Source organism: Suillus plorans, assembly GCF_016647745.1.
Source record: "Suillus plorans strain S12 chromosome Unknown HD556scaffold_43, whole genome shotgun sequence".
In the NCBI taxonomy this organism is placed as follows: Eukaryota; Fungi; Basidiomycota; class Agaricomycetes; order Boletales; family Suillaceae; genus Suillus; species Suillus plorans.
In genome coordinates this window covers 357,448-371,092 of record NW_024537427.1, presented here as the reverse complement: position 1 = coordinate 371,092, position 13,645 = coordinate 357,448, and the positions used below count along the sequence as shown (strand labels likewise).

The 13,645-nt window shown below is 48.5% G+C and overlaps 6 protein-coding genes across 6 annotated transcripts; 2 read left to right on the top strand and 4 right to left on the bottom strand.

The window, feature by feature from the left end:
• Positions 1 to 1,332: 1,332 nt before the first annotated feature.
• Positions 1,333 to 5,700, bottom strand: HD556DRAFT_657746 (exoribonuclease 2). The gene is made up of 14 exons (XM_041311216.1): positions 5,621 to 5,700; positions 5,522 to 5,570; positions 5,337 to 5,473; positions 5,097 to 5,283; positions 4,927 to 5,040; positions 4,718 to 4,869; positions 4,542 to 4,667; positions 3,978 to 4,491; positions 3,210 to 3,924; positions 3,079 to 3,159; positions 2,965 to 3,022; positions 2,772 to 2,917; positions 2,416 to 2,719; positions 1,333 to 2,362 (listed from the first exon to the last, which is right to left on the bottom strand). Exons 1-14 carry the CDS (start codon positions 5,621 to 5,623, stop codon positions 1,451 to 1,453), a joined length of 3,498 nt encoding a protein of 1,165 aa, XP_041158311.1. The 5' UTR covers positions 5,624 to 5,700; the 3' UTR covers positions 1,333 to 1,450.
• A 106-nt stretch (positions 5,701 to 5,806) lies between these two features.
• HD556DRAFT_1386713 (uncharacterized protein) lies at positions 5,807 to 7,889 on the top strand. Its single transcript, XM_041303422.1, has 6 exons — positions 5,807 to 6,394; positions 6,444 to 6,623; positions 6,676 to 6,803; positions 6,856 to 6,947; positions 7,007 to 7,273; positions 7,329 to 7,889. The coding sequence occupies exons 1-6, from the start codon at positions 5,876 to 5,878 to the stop codon at positions 7,535 to 7,537; spliced, it is 1,395 nt and encodes a 464-aa protein (XP_041158310.1). The 5' UTR covers positions 5,807 to 5,875; the 3' UTR covers positions 7,538 to 7,889.
• Positions 7,890 to 8,810, bottom strand: HD556DRAFT_1386708 (mitochondrial 18 KDa protein-domain-containing protein). The gene is made up of 4 exons (XM_041303421.1): positions 8,651 to 8,810; positions 8,506 to 8,594; positions 8,312 to 8,443; positions 7,890 to 8,239 (listed from the first exon to the last, which is right to left on the bottom strand). The coding sequence occupies exons 1-4, from the start codon at positions 8,798 to 8,800 to the stop codon at positions 8,011 to 8,013; spliced, it is 600 nt and encodes a 199-aa protein (XP_041158309.1). The 5' UTR covers positions 8,801 to 8,810; the 3' UTR covers positions 7,890 to 8,010.
• A 74-nt stretch (positions 8,811 to 8,884) lies between these two features.
• Positions 8,885 to 11,135, top strand: HD556DRAFT_657595 (uncharacterized protein). Its single transcript, XM_041311215.1, has 3 exons — positions 8,885 to 9,315; positions 9,366 to 9,816; positions 9,876 to 11,135. The coding sequence occupies exons 1-3, from the start codon at positions 8,939 to 8,941 to the stop codon at positions 11,001 to 11,003; spliced, it is 1,956 nt and encodes a 651-aa protein (XP_041158308.1). The 5' UTR covers positions 8,885 to 8,938; the 3' UTR covers positions 11,004 to 11,135.
• HD556DRAFT_657560 (uncharacterized protein) lies at positions 11,135 to 11,764 on the bottom strand. The gene has a single exon (XM_041311214.1). The coding sequence runs from the start codon at positions 11,609 to 11,611 to the stop codon at positions 11,267 to 11,269; it is 345 nt and encodes a 114-aa protein (XP_041158307.1). The 5' UTR covers positions 11,612 to 11,764; the 3' UTR covers positions 11,135 to 11,266.
• HD556DRAFT_657559 (uncharacterized protein) lies at positions 11,765 to 13,411 on the bottom strand. Its single transcript, XM_041311213.1, has 3 exons — positions 12,845 to 13,411; positions 12,600 to 12,796; positions 11,765 to 12,539 (listed from the first exon to the last, which is right to left on the bottom strand). Exons 1-3 carry the CDS (start codon positions 13,371 to 13,373, stop codon positions 11,919 to 11,921), a joined length of 1,347 nt encoding a protein of 448 aa, XP_041158306.1. The 5' UTR covers positions 13,374 to 13,411; the 3' UTR covers positions 11,765 to 11,918.
• Positions 13,412 to 13,645: the final 234 nt, after the last annotated feature.

The following is a 13,645-nucleotide window of genomic DNA, read 5'->3' as shown; positions in this document are numbered from 1 at the left end:
CCATGGTATTCCACTATGTCTGCGCCACTGTGTTGCGAACAAGGAATGAGACTTACTATAAGAGCCAATGATAGCCGGGATATCTACACGAGGCTCAATCCGGCCAACCACGGATGATTAGTTTAACCTCTCTACCCGTATAAAGTATGCAACAACAGCTTTGTGCCTCCATTGTATTAGTTTCCCCTAGTGAGATCACAAGAGAAGGAAAGCAGTCATTCCTACCATTGCTTGTACTCAAGGGATGGGATAACGTCCGAGTCACGGGAGAGATGTTATGATGTAATGATGACCGACAGTATACTCGGTGAATGCACGACAGATAAAGAGCCAGAAGGGAGTCCAGCATCTAGCGCGATTTATCATTACACGAGGATTAGTTGAAGTTGTAGTAGCGACGACGGGAGGTGTGGTAGACGAGCCTGAGCTGGAACGTTGTGTGACATTGCCATTAGGAAGGTGCGAACTGCTTTCAGCAGCGTTTTTTGAGATTGGTTTTTCTTGCTGAGGCGTTTTTCCACGTGATATCATAGATGGGTTCGAACACTGGCGAAGGAAGACGGGAGCATACGTTGCCCTTGGCATACTACGGGACGTCGACTACTGCTGAGCTATGTTTGTGCGGCTCGACCTGTGCACCACTTGGCCTGCCAAAGAGAATATTTCCAACCCGATGGAAAAGTCGGGATCGGGACGATGTATCGTGGGTGCGTGGTCATGCAGAAAATTGACAACACGAGGTCAGGAATGCATTACAGGATGAGATGTCAATGTTTCAACGACGGACATGGAACGAACTGGTACTAGTTCATCAAATAAACCTCGAGGTACCTAATTGGAGACCTTGAGTGGTTGGGCAGGATCCTGGGAGAGCGGATTCAGCCGGAATGACGTAATCTTGGGCGCAGCTCTGTCTCGAGATCTCAGATCTCAACAAAAATTTGTCAAGTACATTGGAAATTCGAGCTGCGTGTTCAATTACAAATTTTGTGGCGCACGTAAGTTGAATAGGACCAGGGAGTATTCGTTGGTCATCTGAGTGTTCCCCGTGACTCATATCACCGAGGGCGGTACAGCCAAACGTTTGATCCCGCGGAAGCAATCCGCGTGACACTCCTGTCTGCGCTCCACCTGAGCTCCGCCTGGACTCCCAATCAGCCAAGCGCTGTGCGCTCGACGATCTCCTATGTCTCTACTTGTGATCGAGTGATCCATTCGAGCACTCACGGTTTGCAATAGACGGTGAGGAAAAGACGACCGCGAACATAGTGTACAGACACATCTTATTATAATTCATGAGACAATACGCCCCACCTCCCGAAGATAAACGGAACACTTGTTGGTATAATCAGAATCAGAAAGAAAGCAGAGAAATATATATATCGATGGTCTAAAATACAAAGTATCTGCCAAGGAAAATATTAACGAGGTAGTATGCAAATAAGTTACTCTAGAATCCTCGGGCTCGGCCCCTCGAAGGGTTCTGATAACCTCCTCCATTGTAGCCACCTCCATAGCCACCACGAGCCTGTCCGCCATTCTGGTTTCCATAACCCATGTAACTGCCGCTGTTGTCTTGTCCTCCTGAACCACCATAGCCACCTCGGCTTGCCTGCCCACCGTAGCCCCCGTAGCCACTGTTCGCCTGTCCACCATACCCTCCACTGCTGCCACCGTACCCACCAGAGTAGCCTCCACGGCCATATCCCGGTTGATGAGCGGTTTGAGTATAGGACGTAGAACCTCCATACCCGGAACTACCGCCACGAGGAGGGCCGCCACGGGGAGGACCACCGCGGTTTGGTAGCATTCCACGCGAGGGAGGGGCACCTCCTCGAGGGGGTGGACCACCACGCGACTGACCAGGATAATTATTACCATAATTTTGAATTGGTGGCCGTCCATTGGAGCCATAGCCTCCGAATCCTTGCTGGGGTCCTTGAGTGTACGGTGTTCGAGACTGAGTGGTGGTGTACGAGGAGACGTATGATGTCGGAGTTTGTGATTGGCCATGGCTGCTGCCATACCCATGTCCATTGTTGTAAGAGCCGTTCTGATAACCACCTCGTCCGCGACCGCCACGATCCATACCGCCCCCTCGGCCATGTCCTCGGCCCCTCCGAGCTAGATCTTCACTAGTGAGCTGTCTTGCAGGTTTTATAACCCCTGGAAGAAACATCGATCGATGGGGAGAGAGTTGCTTTGGGAAGTAGTATAACGCGGAGAGAGAACGATCATTTTTAATATCTTGCAGGTCCATGGAACTCAAAGGGGAGTAATACGTCGAGCCAGGTAAACAATCGGGGTTTGGTAAAACACTACCGCTAATGCCCTTGGACAGGTTGGTAGGTATGGGTTGGGGCTGAGTAGTTGTAGTCAGTAACAAAACTGATTCTGGTAGAATTGACGGCATACCTCTTTCTCCTTGCGCTTGCCATATAATCCCTCGAAGAACGGATATATTGAATGTTCATCGGCGACAAATATGACATTTTGACCCCAGCTATTTCTTCGGACTTCATCCTCAGTGAGCTTAGGATAGTGCTCGGCCATCGCATCTAATAACCTTTTCTCGTCTATGAAAGGCAAGAGAGCAACACCTTGCCACAGCATCTTCTTCCCATTCATATCGATCTGGAAAGTTGATGGGTAGAAATCATGAATCGGAGATTCTTCGTTTGTCATGAGATCGTGGAAGACTTCAGGTATGTGCTTGCGACTGACGATACTGGTGAGCCATGTAGTAAAATTATTACTCAATGTGGACGTACCTAGCCGGGGGAAAAACACCCATAAGTTGCTCGTACGGTTTAAATGGCTGTCCGAGAGTAAAATCGAGTTGCATGTTTTCCAAATCTTCGAAGTCCGACGCGAAAGGTGCAAAATGATATGGGTAATACCATTGCCACGAGGGGGGCTACTACCGAGTCAGCAAATAAAGGCAAATCGGCGGACGGAGCTCACCCCTTGATAGTAGTAATGCAGAACCCACGCAATACCTTCCACATAGTGTTTTGTTAGCCTTTGCACAGTAGAGTCAGCCAAGTTTGTGCAGAAATCAATAACAAAAGCGCCCACTTTCTACGGAAATCGTTATCATTTTCTGATATGCCAAACTTTTGCTGATAGTATCGCTTCTTATACCCGGGATCATACAATCTGAGGAAATGTTATTCACAGCATTGAATAATTTCACAGCATTTTCATACCTCACGTTATCGGCCTGCTCAACTGAGCCATCGGCCCTGACTACCAGGGCGTAAGACGCATCTTCGTTATCTTCAGACGACTCCTCATCAATGACAGCCACTTCATCGGTATCCTCTCCCTCGATATCTTCAAGCTTCCGCTTGACACCAGCGACAGGTGTTACAGGCTCATCAGCTGGAAGAATCACAGGATCATTGGGCTCGACATCCATGTCACCAGCCCCATCATCAACGAATTCAAGTGTTGATGAAGCATTCCCAAGACCCGGAATATCTCCGTCATCCATAAGCTCAGCCTCTGTTTTGGGTGGAGGGGTAGGAACAACCGGCTCAGGTTTAGGAGCAGAAGCACTTTGTTTCACAGGAATGAGTCCAGATAGCTCAGCCTTGAGCATCTCTGCAGCACTCATGTTCGCCATCCGTATAGCAGCTCGATTGGCAACTACATCACGATTCGAACCAGCCAGTGCTAGCGCTGCAACTGGAGCGACTTCAAGAGACTGAGCATTACGCGGCGCTCCGAGACCAATAGAGTCGGCCTTGGCAGCAAAAGCATTATCTGCACGTTGAGGAAGAGATGATAGTGATGTAGTGGATGCAGTCAGACCAAGTTTCGCAGACGGAACGGCGAACTGAACATCGCCTGCGGCGTTCTCTCCAGACCCAGACTTTTCAATCCTACGACGTTTCGCCTCCTGATCTTGGCGTTGCTCAGCTGAGATATGGTAAGTCTCTAAGGCGTTGACGGATCACATCATAGATACTCACTCTCTTGTCGCTTACGGAAGATCTCATCTTCTCGTCGCGCCAGTCCCTCTAATATGATCTGCGCACGACTAAGCACTAGTTGACCATGGTTCGTCAGATATCCACCCATTCTGGGTAACTCCATCTTCCAGATCCTCAAGAGAGTATCAATCGCTCCTTCGCGAATCTCAAGTGACGGCAAATGCGGCAAGAAATCGTTGCCGACAAAGAATATGAGTAACACCCAGTCATCAATAGCCTGTTCCAAATCGAAAGGGAAGGGTGTATTGTTCACATTCAACTCGGATTCCAGATACTCGCGCAGAATGGCGACATCGAGGAAAATGAACGGTTTTTTTTCCGGTGGAGGAGGCTTTTTAATCTCTGATTTCAGTGCTGTACATTGAGCGGCATAGTGACCTTCTTGTCCACACATTCGGCACCCGGAACCTTTGTCCTGCGCAAACACATCTTCCCGAAGTACTCGGAAATATGGTTCATGGGTCGCGAGGGCGAGCATAATGAGATCAGCATCCTGAATATACGGTCAATAACACAGAGCACGATAGCTGGAAATCAACCCACCAAACCATAAATTACGTGTCGAGTATTAGGCTCATGACCAGGATTTGTGCGTTGTCTGCGTATAAAGTCCATAATCTTATGCTCTCCTTCTCCAGGCACACTTGCATCCGAGATGATGACTTGCAGCTATACCAGAAATGAGTCAGAAGGATCCCTAGGAAACGTTCACTACGTACATCTTTCCACCCTGGATCAGTATTCATCTTCTCCACAACCCAGTACCGTAACGACGCTGTTAAAAGGTCCATAAACGGCGTACCGGGTGTGATAGCGTTAGAGTCCCAAGATTCCTTGTTTTTCTCGTCATCGGTAATAATCTTACCCATAGCTGCAATGATGAAATCGGTCAGAAATACAGCATAGATTGGCTCTGAGAATAACGTACCTTCCCACTCAGCGACAGCAAGTTTATGAGCTTCCGCCTTGTCTTTTGCTTCTTGAGCGGTCCTGAACCGTCTACTCCGCTGTTGATTCATCTTGGCACGAGGTGCAACGCCGTCTAATTGCACTCTGCAGTAAGTTCGTGGTATGAGACAACATAAATGTAAAGCGCACCAATAGCCATGAAAAGAAGTTTGCGCGGCCGCACCATGTTAACCACTCTGTTAGTGTATTTGAACACTTCAAGCATCATTTCCTCCTCCGTTTCGGGAGCCGGCTGCGGAAGACGAGTCAGGGAGTAAAGCAAATTTATAGAACGAAGTATGCGTACTTTGCCTTCTGGATGAGTACAAGGATGAACCTTTGTGCGTACAGATGGTCAGCACGAAAAATGTATTTACTACCATCACTCACGATACCGTTCATATCCAGGTATAAGCTGTCGAATTCCTCGCCATTGGGGTTAGGTTGTGTGATGTCAACGGGAAGTTTAATAGGATCCCCAGCTGCGTCGAGAACTTCCTCCTCCTCCGCTTCAGCGACAGATGATACTGGTAACTGTTAGCCAAGCAGATACCGGTTAAGCACCGGTTGCTCACCAATTTTCGGATATTTCTTGCTCAACCAACGGAACAGTGCGGGAACGCCCTATAAACAAGGTCAATGAAAGCCCAATTCGCAAGTTTTAGAGAACATACCATTGTACCGTAATTCCGATATAAACGAAGATTATAATGTGATCGTCCACGAGCAAGGACTCTAGCGTCGGCGCGCCGACTGCCACGACAAAGCAAAATGATGGTCGTGAGAATATCAGCTGATGTAATCAAGGTTCCCACGTTCCCCAGACTATGACTCGGTACGATTGGAAACGATCAAGCAAAGTTGAATGTAATGTCTACTGTTCTTCTGATCATTAACCCTTTGACTTCGTCAAATATTCTGCTGAAACGATGAGCGCAACTGCAACTATTACAATGTCCGCTCTTCCTTCTAAATCTACGATCAAGCTCGCTCCTGCTCAATCTCATGCCGAAGCATCATCATCTCAGGCCCAGAATCAGCCCCCCAAGTCTCAAAAGCAGATGACCAAGACGGAGAGACGCGAACAACAAGAGCGTCAGAGAGCTGCAAAGGCTGCTACTAAAGCAGCTGGTCCCCAACCTAGCGGATCTAATCAGAATTCTGCTCAGGTGAAGAAAGGCGCACCACCTGCTGCAAGCACTAGTGCTTCAGTCAAGAAGGGTGGAAAAGGTCCTGATGGAAAACCAACGAAGGACACAAAAGAAACCACATCCGATGACTCTGCTCGTGGTTTGCGGATATTCTCCCATTTTGGCCTCCCCAAACCCCCTGGCCCTAGTAAGGGAGATATACACCCCGCTATCATCCGCCTCGGATTGCAATTTTCGGAGTTTAAGATCGTAGGGGCAAATGCGCGTTGTATTTCCACCCTGACTGCCTTTAAAACTGTATATTACGATCCTCCTGGTCTACCGAACATTGCTAATGTTTATCAAGGTGATACAAGACTATGTCACTCCTCCTAACAATACGCTCTCGAGGCATCTCTTGACACATCTTTCGCCTCAAATCACTCATCTTGTTTCTGCTCGCCCCATGTCTGTCACTATGGGTAATGCCATTCGGGAGCTCAAGTTAGAGATCAGTGGATCGGATATCGACCTTCCGGAGCAGGATGTCGGTCTCAATCATTTGTCCCTGTCATACGTGGCACTCATTCACTCTTCAGGCGAAAAATCTTCTTTGTCAAAAGATAGATGATTATATCAGCGAACGAATTACTATAGCAGATCAAGTTATCCAAGAGACTGCAGGGACCAAGATCAAAGACGGAGACGTCATTTTGACGTATGCTCGGTAACAAGACTCACACTTTCCCGTCATCATCCGCTCATAGTTATTTTCTCAGATCTTCAGTTGTAGAACAAGTTCTGGTCGGTGCGTGGGATGATGGGAAGCAATTCTCGGTTGTGGTCGTCGATTCCCGGCCAATGCTAGAAGGCAAGAGATCCTATTATCATAGCCGCGTTTGTAATCTCATACTGTGGCCTACGGAATAGGCAAGAAGCTTCTCTCCGTACTTTCTGCCATGGGCATTCCCTGCACTTATCTCCTTCTGCCATCCATTGGATCTGTCATCACAGAGGTGTCGACAGTCTTAGTGGGCGCTCACTCCCTACATTCGAACGGCGCCGTATTTTCCCGTGCAGGCACGGCCCTCGTAGCTATGATGGCAAAACAGCACAGCGTTCCTGTCGTCGTTTGCTGCGAGACATACAAGTTTGCCGAAACAATCCAGCTAGATAGTTTTACCAAGAACGAGCTCGGTACGTTTTTCTTAGTCGGTACCCTTCATCTCAAACTAATATTAAGACCCTGTAGCACCAGCTGGCGACATATTTTCGTCCTTCCCCCTCACTCGGTCAAAAGATACACTTACCCTCAACAAACAGCTCAATCTAGAAATCCTTAATCCGCTTTACGACCTGACACCTCCTTCAAGTATCACGGCAGTCGTGACAGAAGTTGGAGTTATTCCGCCAAGCTCCATCAGCTCGATTCCACTCGCACTCGGTCGCACTACACTGTAACATACCGCACATAACATTGTTATCTGATCACGAGTAGGAAGTTACAATCATACGATTTAATGGCATGGTGCATTGTCTATTAATGTGCTTTGCTCTGCACTGACCCATGAGTCCATTTGTCAAATAACAGTATTTGTGTTTGTTCCCCCTATTATATAATTACTACTTCCCTGGATTGTGCAGGCTTCGAAGTTCGATGTCAGCATGGTCAACGAACTCTCCTGATCATGGGACCCACTTCGGAATTAGCTGTCCGGTCCCAGGAGAGGGGGCCTGGGTCCGGCGTTCGAAGGTAAATAAAGAGAAGGCGTGAAAGCCGAGGAATAACGAACAGCATCAACAGTAGAGAACTTCTCAGATGATCAGAGTGATGGGGAAGTCCTGACTCTATTAGTGGAGACAACAATCTTTAGAGACAGCACATCGATGCACAGGGTAAACAGTAGATAAGAGAAGTGGACTAATTACTACGATTATGGCTTCTCTCTAGTGTCCTGACTCTCAATTAGCCTCTTCTCTATCCACTCGAACGCCTTGTCCGTTGCCGTCTCAACGGGGTGATCGAATATGTACGGCAGGAAAGGAACGATAGCAAGTCCACTGATAGTTGGACCCCACGTCTTCAATCTCTTGTTTTGCACGTTCGTGAAAGCTTTTTTTGCTTGGTTGACGGCGGTATGAATTGTGAATGCGGGTAACGCCCTGTGCGTAATGGGATTATCCAATGAGAACGATCGCAACGAAAGGGCGTAATAATTAGAAACGTGCACGTACATTGATGCTACGGATTGGAAAACCGCACGTTTGACGGCCACCATACCTACTCTTGTCGGCTCGGAGAAATGGGCAGCTTCTATTGGGCTGGGTCCGCGTCTATGCGTCTTGTACGCTTCATAGCTCACGTCGCTGGTATTATGATAGCATGGCTCGTCACTAGTCGGCACACAGATTAATGAGACGGCACGCACCCAGCCAGATATAGCCATGAAATACCGTAGCATGCAGTAACTATGGCAGGAGGTACTACGGGACGAAATGCCTCTCCGACATCACTAGTCTATGATCAGTCTTCACCACGAACAAAAGTAAGTCGAGTGATGCGAAGAAACATACATATGCAATGTAACGACTGCCGGCACGCACTGCAGTCCTGAGACGAGCAGCATATGCCATGTAACGCAGATCAGAGTCTGTGCTGTCTAAATTTCTGTCGGCTAGAGAAGATATTTCATTCTGTGCTTTCTCTGTCACTGTTCGCGACATGGTTGTAGTACACTGCCAGTGTGCCATTGATTTAGTATTGAAATTACATAATGTGAAATCGAGGGGTCATTTTTCTTGTTTGACCCCGTGTTAAGTAACGTCAGTCTCACCGACACTCGCCGACTCCAACAATAAGTAATGTCCTTGACAGCCCTTGCAGCGCTGGACTCTCAGATGGACAACATCGACGTCCTTCGTAATTCTCCCTCTCCAGATGACTCTACAGCAAAGATCAGCGCATATTATTCTCTTGTCTTCCCAAACATCACTTTCTATCTTCAGACCCTGACAGTCACTATTGGACGACGCTGCGTACCCAATGCATCTACATCTGCTGGCGACAACAGTCCTGTTGATGTCGATTTGGGACCCCTCAAGAGTGTATCCAGGCTCCATGCCAAGATCGAGTACGAGGAGGACGAGGAGCGCTTTGTTCTCGTCGTCGTAGGCAGAAACGGCGCTTGGGTGGACGGTGTTTGGTCTGGCAGCGGTAGCAGAGTTCCTTTGGGGGAAAGGTCTGTATTTGATCTCTCATGAGCCGGGAGCGTGTCTAACCGTGGATCAGGTCTCAAATACAAATAGCTTCTAGGACCTTCCATTTCGTGCTCCCGCCCCCTCCAGCACCGGAGGACTCGCCATCCCCGAGTTCAAATTCATCAGTGCAGCGTGCACGTTCACCTTCTGTCGATATTACGTCTATATCACCGCCTTCCTCTCTTCCCTCGAATTCGCCGCCCCCCGTCTCCGTACCGGTACCGCCGCCAAAGTCACCAGACCCACAGCTCCCAAATACGAACAGTATACCCAGGGTAAAGACCGCGCCCAAAAAGCGCAAGAAATCAGACCTGCCTATACCAAAGCCAGAGGTTATGCCCCCCAAACCTCAATTCACATACGCTCAGCTCTGTTATCGAGCTATTAAGGCAATGGGTGGCAAGGCGACGCTGCAGGATATATGCTCGTGGATGATGGAGACTTATGACTGGTACCGGTACAATGAGGGTGCAGGGTGGGAAGTGAGCTATCTTATCTCTGACATTGCACCTGACACTCCAATGGCTCACCTATTTTTCAGAACTCTGTTCGACACAATTTATCATCTGGCCGTGCATTCAAGAAGATGGAGAGGAGTTCTGGAGAGCGAGGGAAGGGATTTTATTGGTCCGTGGACGAACAATATGAACACACCTTCGAGGAGCAAGAAGCCAGATCGCAAGCTGCATCGTCAAGTACGGGTGGTAAAGACGGAAAGGGCAGGAAGAAGGAGAGGGCGGCGCCTCTAGAACCTGCACTCAAGCGCAGCGTCAAGGGCGACATCAAAGGCGTTACTCTTCCGCCGCCACTAACATCAACGCCGCTGCCATTCAAGTCTTCTAACACCTCTATACCGCACACAAATCCGTTGACAACAGTTCCCCTTGCGAGTCCTTTTACAACTACACCCATTATTAAGTCAGAGCCTTTCACGACATCCAAGCTCACTTCAATAGTGCATCCAGCACCAGGTGCCGCATCTCCGCATGTGGCTCCTGCACTAGCATCGACTCCTTCGTCGGAATCTTCCGCATGTGCGGCATCTAGCGCGGCATCTGCACCCTTCTCAGCATTACCAGCATCTGTTTGCCTACCCATCATTGTTGGACCTGTTCCAGCTTCGCATCCTTCATCCTCGAACCCTGAGCAGGCACAACCTATCATTCTTCATAATAATACCCTCATACTATCTCCCACGATCTTTTCACATTTGTCTCCAGAGCAGCTCAGAGAGCTCGAGGCGCTTGGTGCCCAGAAAGCTCTAGAAATATTACAAGGTCATATAGTGCGATATCTGAAGGAGAAAATGACGCGTGGACGCGGGCGGACAAAACGCGTGAGAGGTGGTCGCGGGGGCCCGCCTGGATCTCGTGACAACAAAGCCCCTCCAGCAGGTGGGCCGTTTACCACTATGCCACTCCCATCACGGACGCCTCAACTAGTCACGGTGCCGGATTTCGAGAGTGCCCAATCTCAAGCACCAGCTGCCCATCCGCCGACTGCTGAGAGCGTTGCTGTCAGTGTCGCAGAAAAGCCTCCGGTGCCTGTGCCAATAACTTCATCCGCACCTTCCCCTCGTAGCGAATCGCCTATCATTGTTGTAGACGACGTTGATTCGGCTGATGAGGGTCCCGCGATGAAGAAGCGCCGGATAGACATGGTTTGTTAGCATCAACGCCGTTCATTTCCCACACCTTGGTCATTGCATACGTTTCACGCCTTCCTCTACACTTTTTCATGACCTACTTTTACCAGCCCACTATAGTTCATGCGATAATTTGACTCGGCAGTAACATACGATCCTCATGGAAGCATGGTTATGATTCATAGGACTATAGATCAGAATTTCACAGGTCTCATTGTACGCAGAAGTTCGTAAGACGTTAGCCCATGCAAAAGGAGAGTAACCAATCGGAAGGAACATGTTGAAGGTTATAGCAACTTGAAGAGAGCAAATGGTATAATCAAGTACACAAAACAGTGAACGTCAACGTTCGAGAAACAAAACCAGAACAAGAGAGCATGTGTGTGACTTGAAAGCAGAGAACATAAGAAACAAAACCACAACAAGAGAGCATGATGAAAGCAGAGAACATCACAAAGCACAAGACCACAGCAAAAAAAGCAAAGACAACGAATATGAAACAACGAAACAACGACACACGCCAAAAACGGACAAACGCCTTTGTCAACCGTCGGCCGTACCCCTAATGAGAGTGCTGGCACCTGCGAAAATTTTGCAACTCGTTCCACGTCCACGCCAGGATTCCGCAGCATCCATCCCACGAGTAACCTGTTCTCCTCCCTTCACCTTCACTTCGCGTTCACCTACGTGTTCGTGGGTATCTCTCACCGCGGAACCTCTGTGCAAAGTTGTCTAGGATGCGCACTGCGAGCTTGTAGGCTTCCGTTCCGTTCACTAAATGGTCGGTCACCACAGCAATTAGGTACCTTTCAAGACGAGTCTCCTGTACTTCCGCACGAGTAGCCCAGTCCTTGTCCTGGTCGATGTCTTTCAACAACTTCAGAATCTCGCCTTTGGACATAATCTCCTGTTTCCGAAAAGTGTGTAAGTTAGCCTTCATCACCACGACTGCAACAGAGAAACACGCACTACGTTATCTTCGAATAGAGCATCTATATGCGCACGGGAGATTCCCTTTAACTTTCCTGCCCACATACGCAATTTTCGGGAGATCACACTCGCATAGACCAGTGCTCGCTGAGGATCACCGGTTTCGACCTCGTCGTCCGACACCTCCATGTCCTCCACCCTGATCCTGCTGCTCGACGCTACGGCACTCCCACCCGGAGCCGGCCTTCTGTAGCTGCGCATTACAACTGAAACCCCACTCCCCCGAGCCGAATGACTTGGTGCTTGAGTATCATTAAGGGAGATGGAAGGCTCTGCATGGTTGTTATGCGCATCCGCTATGGATCGCGGACCATCCAGAACGACATCGTCGACAACTTCCACACTGCTGGACGAAAATCTGCCTGATGATGACGACGGTTCGATTGACGAGCGTGGCCCGGGCGAAACATGATCGATATCACTCGTCGCTGAATCTGAGTCGAGACGAGTTTGTAGCGCTCCTTTTCGCTTTAGGCGCTTTTGAGGACCGCCTTCGGAGGTTTCGCTGGATTCTGAGTCGAGGCGGCGCTTGGCTGTGTTGACTTTGATCGACGTTGATAGGATCTGAGTCTGAATGTAATGCTTCGGTCAGTGCGATTTCAGAATTTATTGAGTAACATTAATGCTCACATTCCTTTGCTTCTGTGTGCTCTTTTGATTCTTAGGTTGCTTTTGCAACGAATTGTTCTCCTCGTCACTGCCAAGGGTGAGGTCAATGGCATCTTCCGTGATAGCGGGAGTGGGTGGGGGAGTGCCATTGACATAAGTAGTAGTAGACTCCACAGTGCCATTTGGTTGGTTGAGCACTGGTGTTAGGCTCTGGGGTTCTGTATAAAGTTTAGAATCAGATATCATTGAAGGCATACTCATGTTACCTGAGGTAGCAGGTCTATCATCAATGACAATAGAATCAACAGGATTGAGAGGTTCCCTAGTAGATTGAGCTAATAGTAATCGACGTGAAAAAATGAAGCGCAAGTTTGGATTCCTGGGTGCAGTGATAAAGGAGGAACCTTGATGAGCAGCTTGGGATGTGCTAGTGAGCTGAGAGCGTAATGGTTGGAAAGTTTGGCGTGGTGGCACGTGAGTAGATGGGGTGCTAGAGGCAGCAGGTGCCAAATTTAGACCCTCCATCGCACCTGCAATGGTTCTAGTGCCATGCTGGGCAGAATGATTGAAGGTAACAGATGGAGTGACAGTAGGTGATGCAGGATGAGGTCCTTGAGGTTGTCTTGCAGGGATGCCTCTGGTATATACTAATGGGTCTGACCATTGCACACGATGTCCAGCAGAACGATTGCTCTGTAACTGGACACCTGCATCAGAAATGACAGAAGGTAAAGTTTTAGAAATAGTAGGTGGAGCACTATCAATGGAGGGAGTGCTATTTGAAGGATGTGCCATTACTTGAGGGTGTTTTAGGGATGGTAGTGGTATCTGGTTGAGGGATGAAACAATAAAATATGAACCCATATCTCAATTTATAGTGGAGTTTGAACTTTATTAGTAATCTGACTCATTTACATATTCTTAATCTTCTGGAAGGTTCTCTATTCTCACGCCAAGCAATTCTTCAACATCAGTCTTGTGGCTGATTATCTGTTGTGCAGTAACTGGATGCTTATTTTAATAATGCTGGTATCTTATCCCACTGCATGTTGCTTCTAATAGATTAC

Bases quoted from the DNA above. Each gene is read 5' to 3' on its own strand.
- HD556DRAFT_657746 (XM_041311216.1), bottom strand. The intron at 5,041-5,096 runs GTGCGCTTTACA...GAGTGCAATTAG, and splicing joins ACTTCTTTTCATGGCTATTG to ACGGCGTTGCACCTCGTGCC. The intron at 3,925-3,977 runs GTGAGTATCTAT...ACCATATCTCAG, and splicing joins CTTCCGTAAGCGACAAGAGA to CTGAGCAACGCCAAGATCAG.
- HD556DRAFT_657595 (XM_041311215.1), top strand. From the start codon at position 8,939: ATGTCCTTGACAGCCCTTGCAGCGCTGGACTCTCAGATGGACAACATC. The intron at 9,316-9,365 runs GTCTGTATTTGA...ACCGTGGATCAG, and splicing joins AGAGTTCCTTTGGGGGAAAG to GTCTCAAATACAAATAGCTT. The intron at 9,817-9,875 runs GTGAGCTATCTT...CCTATTTTTCAG, and splicing joins ATGAGGGTGCAGGGTGGGAA to AACTCTGTTCGACACAATTT.
- HD556DRAFT_657559 (XM_041311213.1), bottom strand. From the start codon at position 13,373: ATGGCACATCCTTCAAATAGCACTCCCTCCATTGATAGTGCTCCACCT. The intron at 12,797-12,844 runs GTAACATGAGTA...AACTTTATACAG, and splicing joins TGATAGACCTGCTACCTCAG to AACCCCAGAGCCTAACACCA. The intron at 12,540-12,599 runs GTGAGCATTAAT...CATTACATTCAG, and splicing joins GCACACAGAAGCAAAGGAAT to ACTCAGATCCTATCAACGTC.
- HD556DRAFT_1386708 (XM_041303421.1), bottom strand. From the start codon at position 8,800: ATGTCGCGAACAGTGACAGAGAAAGCACAGAATGAAATATCTTCTCTA. The intron at 8,444-8,505 runs GTGCGTGCCGTC...TCATAATACCAG, and splicing joins TCATGGCTATATCTGGCTGG to CGACGTGAGCTATGAAGCGT. The intron at 8,240-8,311 runs GTACGTGCACGT...CATTACGCACAG, and splicing joins TTCCAATCCGTAGCATCAAT to GGCGTTACCCGCATTCACAA.
- HD556DRAFT_1386713 (XM_041303422.1), top strand. From the start codon at position 5,876: ATGAGCGCAACTGCAACTATTACAATGTCCGCTCTTCCTTCTAAATCT. The intron at 6,624-6,675 runs GTCGGTCTCAAT...TTCACTCTTCAG, and splicing joins TCGACCTTCCGGAGCAGGAT to GCGAAAAATCTTCTTTGTCA. The intron at 6,804-6,855 runs GTAACAAGACTC...TTATTTTCTCAG, and splicing joins GTCATTTTGACGTATGCTCG to ATCTTCAGTTGTAGAACAAG.
- HD556DRAFT_657560 (XM_041311214.1), bottom strand. From the start codon at position 11,611: ATGCTGCGGAATCCTGGCGTGGACGTGGAACGAGTTGCAAAATTTTCG.